Consider the following 15,623-nt stretch of genomic DNA (forward strand, 5'->3'; position numbering starts at 1 on the left):
TGGGGGCTCATCCCCGATCCTGGCAGCTGACCCCGAGCACAACAGGCCCCGTGTGTCTCCCACGGGCTCATCCTGCACTCAGGGGTACAGCCCAGCCCAGCCCAGGAGCTGCTTGTTCGGCCACAGGAGCCCTGGGTGACTTCTCTTCAGGGGAGGGTGGGGTGGGCTGGCTCAGGGGTCCCAGAGAACGGGGGTCCCAGGGACCAGTGATCTCTCTGACAGGGCTGGTGGCCTCGTCTCTAACCAAGCTGAAGTGTGCTCAGGTGGACTGTAGGTGCTGCTGGGGGGTGTGAGGGGCTGGTGGGTGCTTTGGTGCCACCTCCACCCCCCACACCTGCACTGAATTCCCAACCTGCACCTCCCCGGGATCCCCCTGGCCTTTATTAGCAGTGGGTGTGAGGGAGGAGCTCCTTGCCCCGTGGTTGCTGTTGTCTCGGGTGTTGGATTTGCTCTGGAGGATGGGCAGCTCCTTTGAGCTCTCCCGGTCGCTGTCCGAGGGCCGGTCCGTGGTCGCGCTGTGGGGTAGGAGCCGGGAGCCCCGGGATGGGCTGGGGGACGGTGGCTCTGCTCTGCAGCAGCCGGCCTGGGTGTGACTCCCTCTTTTCCACGGAGTAGAAAAGCTCCCTTCTGGGTTTGGGTGGGGGGAGCTCCTTTTGCTTTTGGGAGGGGGCAGCCTGTACGTGCTCAGACCCTGCCGTGCCCCCCAGGCTGCCAGCTGGGCACAGGCGCCCGGAGCTGCGTGCTGGAGGAGGACGATGACTTCTTGGAGCACCTGGTGCTGCTGAGAACGGTGAGTTCCGAGCCCTGCCCGGGCCCTGCCGGAGCTCTCCTGGCAGATCCCTGCATGGGCTCTGTGCTCGGGCCCGCAGATCTGCCTGGGCGCCGACACCGGGGACGAGCTGCACGTGGTGGCTGTGGATTCCAAAAACACCTCCGGGGAGCAGCAGCCGGTGCCCATCGCGGCCCTGAGGAGCTCCCTGCTCACCATGGTAAGCGCAGCCTCTGCCCGGGGGTGACAGGGGGTCTGGGGGTCTCTGAGCTCCGGCTCTTTGCAGGTCAGCCTCAGAGGTCTGGAGCTCGTCCCTCCCGTCACCTTCGTGCTCCAGTGTGGACCTGGGCCGGTCTATCTCAGCGGGCAGCGCGTCACCCGTGAGTGTCACCGAGCCGGGGGGCTGCTCGGGAGCGGGATCGGCGCCGGCTGGCAGTGCCAGGCTGCCCACGCTGGGCTGTGCCAGCTCCTGCTCTGCACCCGGGGAGGGGACAGTGGCAGTGTTCCCACTCCTGGGGTGGGGTGGGGTCTGCAGCCGGGGGGCTTCACCCCCTGCCCGGGGTCCGGGCCTCCCCTGCTGCAGCCCGGCCTCTCCTCTCCCCAGTGGGATGATGATGATGATGTCGTGTCTGAAGCCAACGAGGAAGAGCGCTCGGAGGAAGATGTGGCTGATGGATCTTCAGAGGACGGGGCAGCTTGGAGAAGGCTTTGGCTCTGCAGTGGAGCTGGTGTGGTGGTGGGGACCCCTGTGCTGGGAGCTGCCAGTGCCCCGTGCCAGGGGCGGTGGGTCCTTGCAGAGGGACACAAACTGTCCGGGCTTTCGGTGTCACCCCTTGTCCCTTCTCTGCTTGTACCTCCCCCTGCTCGGGGCTAGTCCCCCCAGCTCCCCCAGGCACAGCTCAGCCTCTCCTGCCTTTCTGTACAGGCAAATTCCAATTAATAAATGCAGGATTTCCCTTTCGTGCACAAGTGGCCGATTATTTGATGCATGAGCACCCAATTCATCACAGGAGAGTTAAACAGTGAAGACTTGAGTGGCCCAGTGAGGTCCTCGGGTGCCCAGTTGAGCCCCCGTTATTTCAGCAGTAAAGAAAGGGCAGGAGGAAGCATTTCACCAAATAAATTTTTAATTATTTACATTTTCTGCTGTCTGAACACCCTATACCATGATAAATAGCACAATTATTGTGTTGATTGTAACAGCTTAAACTAAATCCAACTTCCCCCAGTGGAGGTGGGCTCTGAGGATGTACCTTGGGAGGAGGTTCTGGCAAATGGGGATTTATTTACGGGCTTTTTCTCCCTGCTGGTGCTGGGCTGCTGAAGTCCCTCTCTGAGCAGAACAAGGAGTGGCTCTGGCCGGTTGTGCGGTTTGGATTCAGCAGCACGTTTGACCATGAGGGCTTTGTTCCACGGTTGTCCCCGCGTGTCTCCTCTGAGGTGAGCGCCTTCCCCGGGGTGGAGCAGGCGGGGTGTGTGGGAGTTGGTGTAAAAACCCAATTAATGCAAATTGGCTTCGTGGAGCTTTAGGGGGCTGTTGGGCTTTGTGATGAAAGCGCGGCTGGGGCAGCTCACCTGGGGGGTTTCCAGCACAGGTCCAGCCCCTCGGCCTCACACCCCCCTGCACACTCACTGGTACCCCGCGGGCTGTACCCCCACACCTGGACATGCACCTGTCTGCACCCACAGGCACCTGTGCACCCTGAAATGCATGTGCACGGCCCGGCACCAAACCAGGCACACCTGAACTCATCTGTACTTGTGCCTGTACATGTATTCACCTGTGCCTACACCTGTGCATACATGTATATGCCTGTACTCATCTGCACCTACACCTGCATGCACATGTACACCCACCCGTACTAATCTGTGCCTATGCCCACCTGTACCTACACCTGTGTACACTCACCTGTACACACGTGTACACTTGTGCCCACCCGCGCATACACACATGTTCATACCTGTCCACACCCGTGCATACACACATGTACACCTGTGCACACCTGCGCACGCTCACCTGTGCACACCTGTCCTCACCTGTCCACCGCAGGCCCCGCCCCTCTCAGTCCCCGCCCTCCCCGCGCTCTCGCGAGAGGGGCGGGGCGGCGCTCAGCGGCCGCCGCCGCCGCCGTTCCCGGCCCGTTCCCGGCCCGTCCCCGCCGCGTTCCCGGCCCCGCCGGTGCCGGTGCCGGTGCTGCCATGGCGGCCGCGGGCTGGGCGCCCACCCACGTGCGGGTGACGGTGCTGCGGGCGCGGGGGCTGCGCGCCAAGGCGGCGGCGGGCGGCAGCGACGCGTACGCGGTGATGGCGCTGGGCCGCGACAAGTTCCGCACGTCGGTGGCCGAGCGGTGCCGGGGGGAGCCGCTGTGGCGGGAGGAGGCCACCTTCGAGCTGCCGGCGCGGCCCGCCGCGCTGCGCCTCACCGTGCTGCACCGGGCCCTGGCCGGCGCCGACAAGTTCCTGGGCCGCGCCGAGCTGGAGCTGGCCGCGCTGAGGGACGACGGCGGCCGGCGGCACACGAGGTGCGACCGGGGGGCCTCGGCCACGGGGATGACGCGGGTCCTGTGTCCCGCCGGAGCTGGGGAGAAGGATGGAGTGGCCCCTGCGGGTCCTAGGGAGGCTGCGGAGGACGTTCTGGGGGTCTCTGTGATCCGCGGGGGCCGGGGACAGGTTTGGAGGGGACCTGAGGAGGTTTTGGGGGATCTCTGTGCCCCGCGGGGGCTGGGGACAGGTTTGGAGGGGACCTGAGGAGGTTTTGGGGGATCTCTGTGCCCCGCGGGGGCCGGGGACAGGTTTGGAGGGGACCTGAGGAGGTTTTGGGGGGGTCTCTGTGCCCCACGGGGGCTGGGGACAGGTTTGGAGGGGACCTGAGGAGGTTTTGGGGGGTCTCTGTGCCCCGCGGGGGCTGGGGGGAGGCTGAGGGGTGGCTGAGGGGTGCCTGTGTGCTCCTCGGGGGGCTGGAGGGCAGAGGAACCCCAGCTCCCCACGGGATGTCCCCGTTCCTCGTGGAAACCTCTGTGCACCTCAGGCACGTGTGGATCTGGGACCCCTGTGCCCCCGTGGGAATCGGCGTGTCCCGCGGACTGGGGGTCACCCTGTGCCCCGGGGGGGGGACACTCTCGTTCCCCACAGGGACCCCCGACGCCCCATGAGTGCCATGGGGTGACCCCTCGGAGCAGGTCCCTCCCGCTGGGGCTGAGCCCCCATAACTGGGGAGTGCCTTCCCCTGGGAGAGGCTGGCCCAGGAAAAGCTTTTCCAGCCGGTCCTGCCTGGTCCCAGGTTTGGTTTTTAAACCGTGCGAGTGCTGACACTGTGCAGAGGAAACAGCCAGCCTGAGCCCCGAAACCTGATGTCCTGGGAGCGCTGCCAGCCTCCTTCCAGCAGGGAACGAGCGCGGGCTGCGGCAGCCGCTCATTTATTTTTCCTAACGAACACTTAACGCGTGTCAGGGTGGACAATTCCACGTTCCAGCACCGACCCCGCTGCTGTCAGCAGGACTCGGAGCCGTTCCTGCCCTGCTCTGTGTCACGCTCGCTGCTTTGAACACAAACACGGGCCGGCGAAACCCAGGGGCGGATCCCGGGAGGGTTTTACTGGGAGTCAGCAGCCTTGTAATGTGCCTCTGACTCACCTTCCTCCCCGGCCTCACCTGAGCCCCGCCGTGGAGCCGTCCCCTCGGCAGGCCTTAATTAGGCCCTGGGTTCATTAAGGCTGTGTCAGACTCTGCTGTGTTTACACTGCGGGGCCCCTTGGTCAGCAGAGCTCCGGGCCGGTGCCTCGGGCGCCTTCCTTTGTGTCTGGGCAAAGGGAAACTGAGGGGGAGAAAAAATGGAAATGCGGCTTTGGTACTCCTGGGGAAATTCCTCATGTTTTCGGTTGTTTCCAGCCCTCCGTTTCCCGTTTGAAGCCTGTTTTGTTCCTGCTGCCGTGGTGATGTGTAGCCACAAAGGATTAGTTTTATTAGGAAAATGGATGCACGTTGACTGACAGGTGCTCGCTAACACGATAAATGCCATTAATGAGATTTTTTTTTTTGTGGTTTGGGGGTTGTAAGTCCATGATTTCCTTCCAGCCACTCCCAGGGGTGCTGCTTTCAGCTGGGGCTGGGCTGCCTTTGCTGAACACGGGTTTGTCCCCGGCTCCCGGGACACAGGGATCAATTGTGGCACCGCAGCCCTGTGAGCACAGGATGCTCCTGGAAATCACGGGCTGGGAACAAAAGTGCCCAGTGCTGGCTCGTGTTAAGGGCAAAGGGCTTGTGATTCCCAGGCTGCTGCAGCTTCAGGGACTGGGCAAAGCCTCCTGATAAATCCCCTTCCCTGGGTGTCTTCTAACGACAGGCTGGAGCGTCTGATTGTAGCTCAGGTGTTTATTTAGAGTCCCAGAATCTCAGAACGGACCTTAAAGCCTGTCTTGTTCCACCCCCTGCCCTGGGCAGGGACACCATCCACGGTCCATTGCTCCATTCCTGGCCCTGAACACTTTGAGGGACAGGACTGACACTGCTTCTCCATCATCAGGCCTCACCACCCTCACAGGGAAGAATTTCCTCTGCATTTCCCTCTCAAGTGTCTGTAGCAGATTCTGAATCCATCTCCTTCCGTTATCCCGTTAGTTTTGAATTTTCTCTGGAGCAAATCACCTTTTTTTTCTCTTTTGTTGCTTCCAGCATACCTTTGGAGGTTGAAGTGCAAATTTGACGGCGGGGCACATTTGCATGCTCTGTTTGCTGCCTTTATTTTCCCATTCCAGCTGGCGAGGAGGAAGAAACAAAGCACTTTCCAGGGAGCCTTTCCTATGGGTTATGTGGCATCGGGAATTCTGTGGTTCCCTCAACAAACAAAACCACGCTGGTGTGCAGTGCTGATGATGCTCCTTGCCGGCTCACGTGTGGTTTGGGTGTCACTGAGGGCGCGTGGGTGGCGGGGCTGTGGTTTGGGGTGCCCTGGGCACTCCCCACAGAGCTCAGTGTTTGGGGAGGGAGAGGGCTCCGTGTGAGCAATGCCCTTCCTGGTGCCAGTCCTGGGCCTGGGCCGGGCAGTGGAAATCCCCCGAGGTCTGTGAGGCTGGGGTTGGCTCTCTGGTGTTGATTAGGGCTTCCTTGGCTTAAGAGGCATTAAGGAGCTGGAATGAGAGGTATGAGGGCGTGGGACGCTTGTGCAGCTCTGAGGCTGCTGCTCTGCTCCACTTCAAAGCCCTGGCCCCTGCCAGTGTCAGGAGGGGAGATGAAAGGGCAGAGGAGAGTGGCTGAGCTGAAATACAGGAATTCCATGTTGTGTTTCTGTTTTTCTCCTCTTTTTTTTTTAACCCTTCCTGATCTGGGCTTTAAACCAAACCTCACTAAAAACTTTCTGTTCACGATAAGGAATGTTTTCCTTGGCACCTGGGGCTGTGACCGTGACGTCACCATAAGATTAAAGGCTTTCTTTTCCTACACTGTGGGCTGATTTGATTTTTCGGCCATAAGCACCCTCTGTGTTCTCAATTACTGGTGGCTAAAGAAGTCCCCTCGTTGCTGCAGGTGGTACAAGCTTCACTCCAAACCCGGGAAGAAGGAAAAAGAGAGGGGGGAGATCGAGGTGGATATCCAGTTCATGAGGAGCAACATGACAGCCAGCATGTTCGACCTGTCCATGAAGGACAAGCCCCGCTCCCCCTTTGGGAAGCTCAAGGACAAGCTCAAGGGCAAGAGGAGCAGCGGGATCTCGGACACGGCGTCGGCCATCGTCCCCAGCACATCCCACTCCCCTGCGGACAGCGAGGACGAGGCAGTGGAGAAGGAGAAGAAGAAATCCAAGTTCAAAGCGCTGTTCTCCAAGCCTGGGCTGCAGAAGACATCCCTGTCCCAGTCCATGTCAGTGCTGCCCACTCAGCAGCCCCTCACCCCCAGGGTGCGGCTGCGGCCCAGCGACTTCCAGCCGCAGTGGGATGAGGAGGATTCTGAGACCTCTCCTGCCTCAGAACGTGAGTACTGGCACAAAACCTTCCTCCAAAGGGCTCTTTAGGCTTTTCACAGTGCTGGTTAAGTTTTTCTTTCTGAACAGATCCATAGGAAGTCCCTGCTGGCCCTGAGGCTGTCAGTAGTGTCAGAGAAAAGGTTGTTCTTGCATCTTGAATTTCTCCTTTTTCTTTTCCAGGATCCTTTGAAAATGCGCTGGAAGAGAAGCCAGCTCCTTCTCCTCTGTTTAAATCTCGTAAACCAGCCTTTTTGGACAGTAGGCAGCCAGCCCAAGGCACCACCAGCCACACCAGAAAAGATGGGCTCTCTCTGTTCAGCGGCCTTAAATCCAAGAGCGATCCCGTCTCCAAGTCTAGTCTGTGCATCAATGGCAGTCACGTTTATATGGAAGAGACCATGACGAAGGACAAGACTCCAGCCTCCTCCCCCTCTCCTCACAACCTCAGAAGGAAGCAGCACTTTGCTTCAGAGGAGAACCTGTCCTCCAGGTCCACTAAATCACCCGAGGAGATGGGAAGAACCTCTCCTGCTCAGGCTTTCTCTGGGTCCACATCCTTGGAGACCTTCAAATCCATGACTTTGCCATCGTACAAACTGCTCAGCAGCGAGGAGAGCCTGGACACCAGCGTTCCACCAACCACTGAGGCTGTCAGAGAGACCAAAAAACCAGACCACAAAAAGTCTGCCTTGCTCTCCCTGGTCACTGGGAAGAAGGAAACGGTAAAGACCAGCGATGCTGAGGTTATTCCTGACAGGCCCCTGCAGAGTGAGGAAAACACAATTCCAGAAGAGAGGAGTGAAGAGGTGGCCAAGAGCCCTGAAGTCCCAGGGGATTTGGGCAGAGGGAGCCCCTCAGGAGACGCTCACCGTGTGGAGGAGACTGTCACAAACCAGCAGCTGCTCAGCCCCCGGGAGGAGGAACAGAAACCCGAGAAAGCTGCACCAGCCAAGACCAAAGCTGTGAAACCCAGGTGAGCCCCAGCTGCTGGCAGAGCTGGGACAGGCAGGTGGCAGCAGGCTGTGTCCTGCCGCACCTGGGCTCAGGTGCTGCTCTGCAAGCCTATGGGTTTGACGCTGGTGTGAGGTTTTTAATAGCAAATAACAACTCCCAAGTTCTTCCTTAGTGTGAAGGAAGGATGGATGTAGGGATGCTCCTTGTGAGTGATGCTGAAATAGTGGTTCTCTAGTGCAAGCACCTGTGCAGGTACTGACGGGGTGACTTTTCCTGCTGGATCTCTTGCACAAACTAACTCTGTCTGAGCTGTGTGGCTGCAGCCTCCCCAGGGTCTGAAATGCCCCTTCTAACGTCTCTGCTTTCCTCTTCCCTACTTGGCTGTGGTCTTCCAAAGGGTGGCCTTGGGGCCCTTCTGCTTTTGGCATGGTGCACAGAGGGATTTTGTGTGGATTTGCACACGAGGCTTTTTCGGAAATTCTGCTCCCTTGTCCTTCATACACGTACATATATAAATTGTCTTTGGGGTTTTTATATATATATGTATGTATGTATATAGGTGTGCCCTACTAATAAGGCTGTCCTGTGTGCGTCCCTAATTCCTCATTTTCAGTGCTTCTCAAGTTTAAGTTTCTTGCCTGTGCAGTGTTTTACTTACTAATAAACCTGCTTGGGGTGCAGAGAGACAGTGCTTAAAGCAGCGAAAACAAGCTCTGCAGCAGAGGAGTTCTGACGCAAGCCCAGTGCTTGGTAAAGGTGCAGCTAAGGAAATAAAGTCTTGCACAGACAAGGGGTCCTCTCTGAGGTCTCTTTAAAGTGTAGCTCATCTCCAGTGGCAGAGCTGATGGAGGCTGGTGCTGAAGCTTGTCTGTTCCTGCCTCGTGTTGCATCCGCAAGTGACATGCGAGTTTTTTGTCCCTTTTTACAGACTGGGCCTGTCTCCAGAGGAGGAACCCAAAGCCACGCTTCCTACTCTTGCATCTGTCCCCCTCCCTGCTTTTCTCTCTGTGCACCGTATCAGCAGTGCAAATAATCCTTTCATTTCTAAAGAGGGGCAGGCAGTCCAGGTGCCACACTCTGAAAACATCCCTACTTCTCCTGCCTCTCTCACTTCTCCTGCGTTTGCTGCAGAGCTTCGGAATGACAGGAACCCCTTTACCCCTGAGTGGGACAGGGTGTCCCGAGCCCTGGATCCCGACAGCATCGCCCCTTTCCCTTCATCCCAACACCCCAAAGCGCCTCTTCCTGGGCAGGTCTCTGCCAGGGGCAATAATCCTTTTGCTGCTGGCTGGGGGCAGGGTCCTGGGCGCTCTTGCACAGAGGCTTCCCGGGGTCTCCCTGGCCCACCCACTCCTCCTGTCCCCTCTGGCTGTCGTTTCAATGACAACAATCCCTTTGTGTCCAAGCCTGGGGGACAGGCAGTGCCAGGTTGTTCCCAGGCTGTCGCTGGTTGTTCCCCTTCCTGCCTTCCTGGTGGTGAGGGCTGTTCCTCTGCAGGACACCCTGCTCCTGGTGCTTCAGGGGGCCCTGTGGGTGTGGCTTTAACCGGTGATGTCACAGCTGTGCCAGGCCCTCCTGGGCCCTTGTCTGACCCCCCTGGGCTGGCTCCAGGGCTGCGCTGTGATTCTGCCCTGCTCCAGCCCGAGGAGTCTCTGGAAAGCAGCAAGCCAGGCAATGGGAAATCTGTGTCCTCTGTCCTTGGGGGATGGCAGGGTGCTCTATCAGGTGATGCGGGTTTGGGTGGGCAGGAAGGTGGAGGGCAGCACCTGGATTCCAGTGGAAGGTTAAGGATGGCTTCAGGGGAGCGAGCAGGGTTTGGGGGTGACCCATCGACAGAGCTCTCTGGGGACAGCACACATCCCACCTGGAACAGTGAGGGAACAGCTGTGGAGGTCACTGGTGTCAGCACTGAGCCCTGCACAGGGGGTGACAAAGGTTTGGTGTCTCTCTCCAAGCCCAGGAACAGCCCTGTGCCAGAGGCTGAGCAGGTGCCGTCCCCCAGGAGTGAGCTCAGGGAGGAGCAGGAGCCCCGGGGTGGACAGCAGCGGGCAGGATGTGTGCCCACACTGGAGCCCCGGGCACCTCCACCTGCTGGAAACGAGCCACTTCCTCAAGTCCAGCCAGCCCCGAGAGCCTGCACGGTGTCCCCTCAGGAGGGGGATCCGGGGAGGGCTGGCAGTGACACCCTTGTGCCCCCAAAGCCAGCCCCACGCCTGGCTGTGCTGCTGAGGAAACCCCCACCGACCTCCCAGGCTGATGTTCCTGCTTCAGGTGATGGTGTGAAATCCACGCCGGGGCTCCTGTTCCCCGGTGCTGCAGCCTCAGCTGCTCGGGGGTGCCTCCCTCAAGGTGGCTCCTTGGACACTGTCACCCCCGCAGTGGCACGCAGAGGGGACAGCAGTGGCAGGCCTTTAGGAGAGGGAGGTGGTGTTGGTTTCTCTGCCAGTCTCACAAATGTCAGATCTGCCCTTCCTGTTCCCGGAGACCGGGGCTCGGCACTGGCCAGTCTTCCCGTGATCCCGGAGGGAGGCTCTGATGATGAGCTGCTGGGGGACTGTCAGGAGAGCTCTGGGGTCACTGCAGGGGACAACGGTGGTGTAGGGACTGGAGAGCAGCCCCGAGGTTTGACACCTTTGCATGGAGGGCAGAGAGAGCTCTCTGACAGCTCTGCTGCGGTCCTGGCTGCCCCGGGAGGAGGAGGAGCTGTTCCTGGAGCTGCTGGGCCAGGGGGTTTGGCTGTGCTGTCTGCTCCCAGGGTCTGTGTCCAGGGAGCTGGCTCAGGAATGGCGTCTCATCCCAGGGAGTGTGACAGTCACTGTGAGAAACAGGAGCTGGAAAGGAGTGCGGGTGTTGAGGAGCATGCAGAGTGTGACTTCCCTGAGCCTTCTGCTTTCTCTTCCTCCCTGTCAAGTCCTTGCCAGCCCTCCTCTTCCTCTCGTTCCCTTCTCTCTGACACCCCAAGTCGTAGAGCAGAGTCTCCGAAAAAGCCAGCAGCCGAGGGCTTCGCAGATAAAGCGGGAAATTCGGGCAAGAAGAAACTTCTCCAGGCACGGGTTTCACCCTCTGAAACGTTCCCTAACCAAACCCCACGGGGTGGTGAAACCGTGTCTCCCAAGCACAGGTGAGACCACGTGGGGGTCACAGCAGGTACCTCTGTGCAGGTGTGAGCTTTGCTTTGCTCTCCAGGTGCACATCTGCCCCTCCAGCCGCTGGGTCTGACCAGGACCGGACAGCCCTGACTTCTCTGGGGCCTGGATTTGTCAGGGCTTGGGTGCTGGCACCCAGTGCGGGGTTGCTGCTGGCTCCAGGAGGATCTGTGCAGCTCCTCAGAGTGCCCAGGGGAGCAGCTGCTCTTTGGGGAGCTCTTAGGGAAAGTGCAGGTGGAGTGGAGTCGTTCCATCGCACTGGCAGAGTGGCCTGGGGCTGAGCTGATCAACGGGGATGCTCCATTTCCTGGGGCTGAGCTGATCAACGGGGATGCTCAGAGATCACCACAACCAATGCAGCTCCTGCTGTGGGAGACCTGTCAGCCCTGGAGACTTCACCTGCGGAGCTCTGCCTGGGCTCCAGGACGCCTCTGGGCCAGCGTTTGCTGAAACAGAAGGAAGATTTCCTTCCTGTGTTAAAATGGGTGGTGTAAGTCCTGCTCAGGCAGACTATGACAGCACTTCCTCACAGCCTGTGGTGTCAGTTCAGACTGGACAAGGCCTGACACTTGTCCCAGGACAGCAGAACTATTTGATGGGTGGTTAGATCACAAGTATGTTCTGATCAGGAAAGTCAGGCTGAAATACCAGACCCTGAGGGATCGGAGTCGCTGCCCTGTGTTCTGTCTCCTCGCGTAGCCTGACCTGGCTTTTCTTCCATGACACACACAGGATGTGTTTCCCTTCCTGCTGCTGCTTTATCTCCAATCCCTTAGGTCAATAAAGATAGTAGAGAGCTGGAAAATACTTACAAACCCCCTGTGGCTCAGAAGCACCTTGTCTTCCTGAAGCTGGATCTCTTTTCTCTCAGGAGATAGAGCAGAGAGGGAATCAGCCCCAGTCTTGCTGTATTTGTTCTTAGTCTAAGGATCTGTGTCACGCTGCTGTTCCATGTTCTGCCTAAACAACGGGAGCCTTTTTCTTCCTGTTGCAGACTCCATCCTGTGAAGCCAATGAATGCCATGGCAAACAAGCCTCAGAGCAAGAACCTGAATGTCATCAGCACCATGAATGAGAAGCTGCTGGAAATGAGTGTGAAGGTACGGAGGGAAGTGGCACTTTTCATTGCCCAAGCCTTGATTTAATTGAAGGGTTTGTGTACTCCAGATAGTTGGGCCATGAAGCTCCTTGTGGCCAGCCCCCAAGCGTGGGAACAGTCCTTAAATGCTGATTTTCTTGCAGGCTGCTCTGTAATAGAGCTGGGGCTCGTGTTTTGTGGAGGTTCTCAGGCACAGCCCCTTCCTTGGAGCACAGTTGTGCAGTTGGGACCAGCACTGGGATTGAGAGGAGCTTTCAGCATAATGAGGCCTCGAAAGAGACCTCCAGGCTGGAGGCAGAGCTCGCCTGCCACGCTGATCCAAAGGGCTGGGGGCATCCCTGGCTCAGCAGGGAAAACCACGGCTCCCCTCATTGTCTGTCAGGGGTTTTTGGGGAAATGGAGAGGTTAGAACTGAAATAACAGCAGTGCCTTCTCCTGGTGTGAGGGAAGAGGATGTGAGCTGAGTGACTCAAACTCACATGCTGCTGCTGTTTCAAGGGAATAGAAAACCTCCAGTGGGTGTTGTGGAGTTGTGATTCCACCTGAACTGTGTGTGATGCCCCACAGGAGCCTGTTGTGCTCACTCTCCCTGCCTGGGCAGTGTTCTGGGAGCTGGAGGAATCACAGAAGCCCCCCAGTACCTCTCATGCTGCTCAAGGGTTAAAAACAGACTTTCCAAAGAAATAGGAAGAAACAGCAAAGGCCTGGGTCGGTGTTCCTCTCTGTTTGACCTGAATTTGGCTCTACCAGTCTGCATTTGAGCAGCTGGTTTAAGCTTGACCGGGTTTGTTGAGGCAGCAGCTGTCCCCGTGCTGGTCTGTGTGCTCCGCTGCTGGTCTGGAACGTCCTGTGCCCGCTCTGACCCTGCCCTCCCTCCCCAGAAATACGATCCCTCAGACCCTGCCTACGCCTACGCCCAGCTGACACACGACGAGCTGATCCAGCTGGTGCTGAAACAGAAGGATGCCATTTCCAGGAAGGACCTGCAGGTGCGGGAGCTCGAGGACTACATCGACAACCTGCTGGTCAGAGTCATGGAGGAAACCCCAAACATCCTCCGTGTCTCCATGTCGGGGAATAAAAAGGCTGGGAAGATGTGAAGGGTCTCGGGGTGGTGAACAAGGACCGAGTTCCCAGAGGAGGGTGAGGAGCTGGAGCAGGTGGTGCTGGTTGTGCTGCTCACACGAAATTACCTTTTTCCTGTTTCTGCCTTGAGCAACTCTCGGGTTGATTAACAGTTCCATCAGGTGTTGTAATGAAGTCACCTTATCATATTTATTTTTTTTTTTTTGTTTCCTTCCCATTATTTGGGAAGATCAGGCATTAATCCAAAGGCTGGTTGCGATGGGAAGGAGGAGGGTTTTTGATGTGTTTTGCTTCCCAGCAAAGCACTGATGATCCTTTAGGAAGGTTTCTTGAAGTGGTTTTGTTTTGTAGCAGCTTTGATAGATCAGTTACTTTTCTTTCCACCTCTGACGTTGTAGTGCAATATAAATCCTTGTACAGTAGAGCTTGAGGATTTGATTGTTTTTAAAATAATAATTGACTACACTGGAGAAGTCCAAAGATGTCCCAGCTTCAGACCTGGGCTGTAATTTAAAAGGAATTAATGGTCTGAAAGTTGACTAAGCTGACCAAATCTCAGTTCATCTCATCAAGTGGACGTTCCCAGGAGTCCTGCAGGGGAAACTCTGCAGGTTCTGTGGAGTAGGAGAAATTGAGGTTCACGGTACGTTTCTACCATAGCAATGGCATCAATGAATTTGGGCCAAAGGTACGTTTTAAATCAGAAAATTTTAAATTCCCTGCTCTGGAGGCTGTTCAGAGGGGGCAGAGGCTCCCCTGGCTCTGCCCTGTGCTCTGGAGCAGGGCTGGGGCTCACCTCTTGTGCCCTGTGGGAGTTCTGTGACCATTTCCCTTTTTTGCATTCAGGAGCACACAAACACTTTGGATTTTGGAGCTGGGGCTCGCCTTGAATGCCCTTGCAAGGTTTTTTCTGTCATTCCAGAGAGGGCAGGGAGCTCTGGGGCTCCCCCTGCTCGGGTTCCTTGCTGCTCACAGTGGGAGGAAAGCCTGCTGCAGCTGGGGGCTGCCGGGTTTGCTGGACCCCCTAAACCTTCCCGGGTGTCTCAGTGGGCTCAGGGATGTCCTGGGGATGTTCTCCCCTTCCCAGAGAGCAGGAACTGCTCATTGCTGGGGAGCAGCCACCTCAGCTTCCCCTCTGGAAACCACGTGGGGCTTTTCTTTGGTGAGCTCTTGTCAAAGATCAGAATAAGCAGAGGCCTTTTTGCACCTCTGGGATTTACCAGGGTAGGGAGAGTCCAGAAGAGGCTTAGAGGGAAGCTGGAAAACCAACAGAGCAGGAAGGAAAGGACCAAAGCTTCGTGAGGACCAAAGCTTCAAGCTTTCCAGCCTTAATTCTATGGAAATAAACACTCCTACCTTTGGAAATTGTTGGATTATTGGGCCACTCCTGGCCCAGGGGTGAGCTTCTAACTCAGTTTTTCTACAGCAAAGCACTTTATGGAGGGACTGGAGCAGCTGGCTGGACTCTCACCCTATGAGCAGTCTGCTTGCAATTGTCATAAACCACTGGAAGCTACTGGAGATCTCAAACACTGTATTTTTGTAGCGAGGACAGTTTAATATATTTGCATGGAGATGTAAACATTGATTAGAAAAATCAAAAGAATGCTGTTAATGACATTTTTATTCCTGTTTATTCCCGCTACCAAAGTCTGGAGCTTTACTGGCAGAGCTGTTCATGGACAGCCTGACCTCAAACAAGCCTTAGGGGCTGAGAGTCTTGCAAGACTTGGGGTACTTTAATGTCATTTTAGTGTTCTTTGAGCAGTGAGGGCGTTCTCTCCTTTCTCCTGTCCCCTCTGCTCTGAGTGAAGGGTCCAAAACGCAGCTGACCTCGGTGGTGGTTTAATCCTGAGTGGTGCTGCCTGGCCTTGCTGGAACTGCCTCTTGTGCCTTCTCGAGTGAGGAAGATGAAGGATTGATTTGTTTCCTCCTCGTGGATCTCTGGATCCTGTACCTCACTGATAAACTTGTGTTTTTAAACTTCTTTTTTTTTCCGCTGGGCATAACGACCTGCACAGAACCAAAGCAATAAATAATACGTGCTCTTAGCAGAGATGAAGCCTTAAAACTTGGGATGGCCTCCCCTGGCAGCCTTTTATTGCCAGTTCCAGGCAGCGCTGGGGGGCTCGGGGGGTCCCAGTCCTCACTTCCTCAGCCCCAAAAGCATCACCCAACCCTCGTTTCACTGGCAGTGCTCATTGAAGCCTTCCTGTGGTGCCAGGGGACTGGCATTTCGCATCCTCAAGGGCCTTAAGAATCAAGTATCTTGTGTTATAACCGAAGGATCTGAATGCATGTTCCCTGTTTGTACTCTCTGCTTTTAGCCCGGGTACTGTTTGTTTTTAAACCCCTTTTGGTTTTCTGGAACACTAAAATAAAAACACCTTAAACGCAGTGATCCGGTCACCGTGTCTTTGTTGTGCAGGAGCAGTTTTCCCCTCCTGGTGCCCAGCTCCGCTCCTCCTCCAGCTGCGGGAACTTCCCGGTGCACCCTCCCGGGCCGGGGAAACCCGCTGGACGGGCTCTGCAGAGCCGACGGTTTCTGTGAAGCACCGACAGCGACCGCGGCGCTGGTCGCTGATGGCAACGCCGGCCTCAGAGCGCGGCG

General features: G+C 57.0%; 2 protein-coding genes across 4 annotated transcripts; both read left to right on the top strand.

The window, feature by feature from the left end:
* Nucleotides 1-209: 209 nt before the first annotated feature.
* On the top strand, nt 210-1,908 carry LOC136302641 (nucleoplasmin-like). Of its 2 annotated transcripts, XM_066206105.1 has the most exons (5): nt 218-522; nt 708-790; nt 870-989; nt 1,056-1,149; nt 1,374-1,465. In XM_066206105.1, exons 1-5 carry the CDS (start codon nt 459-461, stop codon nt 1,379-1,381), a joined length of 369 nt encoding a protein of 122 aa, XP_066062202.1. In that variant the 5' UTR covers nt 218-458; the 3' UTR covers nt 1,382-1,465. The 2 variants fall into 2 exon arrangements, with proteins under 2 accessions (XP_066062201.1, XP_066062202.1); XM_066206104.1 differs by lacking the exon at nt 1,056-1,149 and having other exon boundaries at nt 210-522; nt 1,374-1,908.
* A 973-nt stretch (nt 1,909-2,881) lies between these two features.
* On the top strand, nt 2,882-15,409 carry RAB11FIP1 (RAB11 family interacting protein 1). Of its 2 annotated transcripts, XM_066206100.1 has the most exons (6): nt 2,882-3,291; nt 6,292-6,734; nt 6,908-7,700; nt 8,610-10,802; nt 11,822-11,927; nt 12,808-15,409. In XM_066206100.1, exons 1-6 carry the CDS (start codon nt 2,969-2,971, stop codon nt 13,024-13,026), a joined length of 4,077 nt encoding a protein of 1,358 aa, XP_066062197.1. In that variant the 5' UTR covers nt 2,882-2,968; the 3' UTR covers nt 13,027-15,409. The 2 variants fall into 2 exon arrangements, with proteins under 2 accessions (XP_066062197.1, XP_066062198.1); XM_066206101.1 differs by lacking the exon at nt 8,610-10,802.
* The last annotated feature ends 214 nt before the right edge of the window (nt 15,410-15,623 follow it).

This window comes from Chamaea fasciata, unplaced genomic scaffold (assembly GCF_029207755.1).
Source record: "Chamaea fasciata isolate MVZ Bird 193981 ecotype frontalis unplaced genomic scaffold, bChaFas1.0.hap1 SCAF_30, whole genome shotgun sequence".
Lineage (NCBI taxonomy): Eukaryota > Metazoa > Chordata > Aves > Passeriformes > Sylviidae > Chamaea > Chamaea fasciata.

Excerpts from the sequence above, each read along its gene's own strand:
- RAB11FIP1 (XM_066206100.1), top strand. The coding sequence starts at position 2,969 with ATGGCGGCCGCGGGCTGGGCGCCCACCCACGTGCGGGTGACGGTGCTG. Across the intron at positions 6,735-6,907 it reads GACCTCTCCTGCCTCAGAAC|GATCCTTTGAAAATGCGCTG; the intron begins GTGAGTACTGGC and ends TTTCTTTTCCAG. Across the intron at positions 11,928-12,807 it reads TGCTGGAAATGAGTGTGAAG|AAATACGATCCCTCAGACCC; the intron begins GTACGGAGGGAA and ends CTCCCTCCCCAG.
- LOC136302641 (XM_066206104.1), top strand. The coding sequence starts at position 459 with ATGGGCAGCTCCTTTGAGCTCTCCCGGTCGCTGTCCGAGGGCCGGTCC. Across the intron at positions 791-869 it reads ACCTGGTGCTGCTGAGAACG|ATCTGCCTGGGCGCCGACAC; the intron begins GTGAGTTCCGAG and ends TCGGGCCCGCAG. Across the intron at positions 990-1,373 it reads GGAGCTCCCTGCTCACCATG|TGGGATGATGATGATGATGT; the intron begins GTAAGCGCAGCC and ends TCCTCTCCCCAG.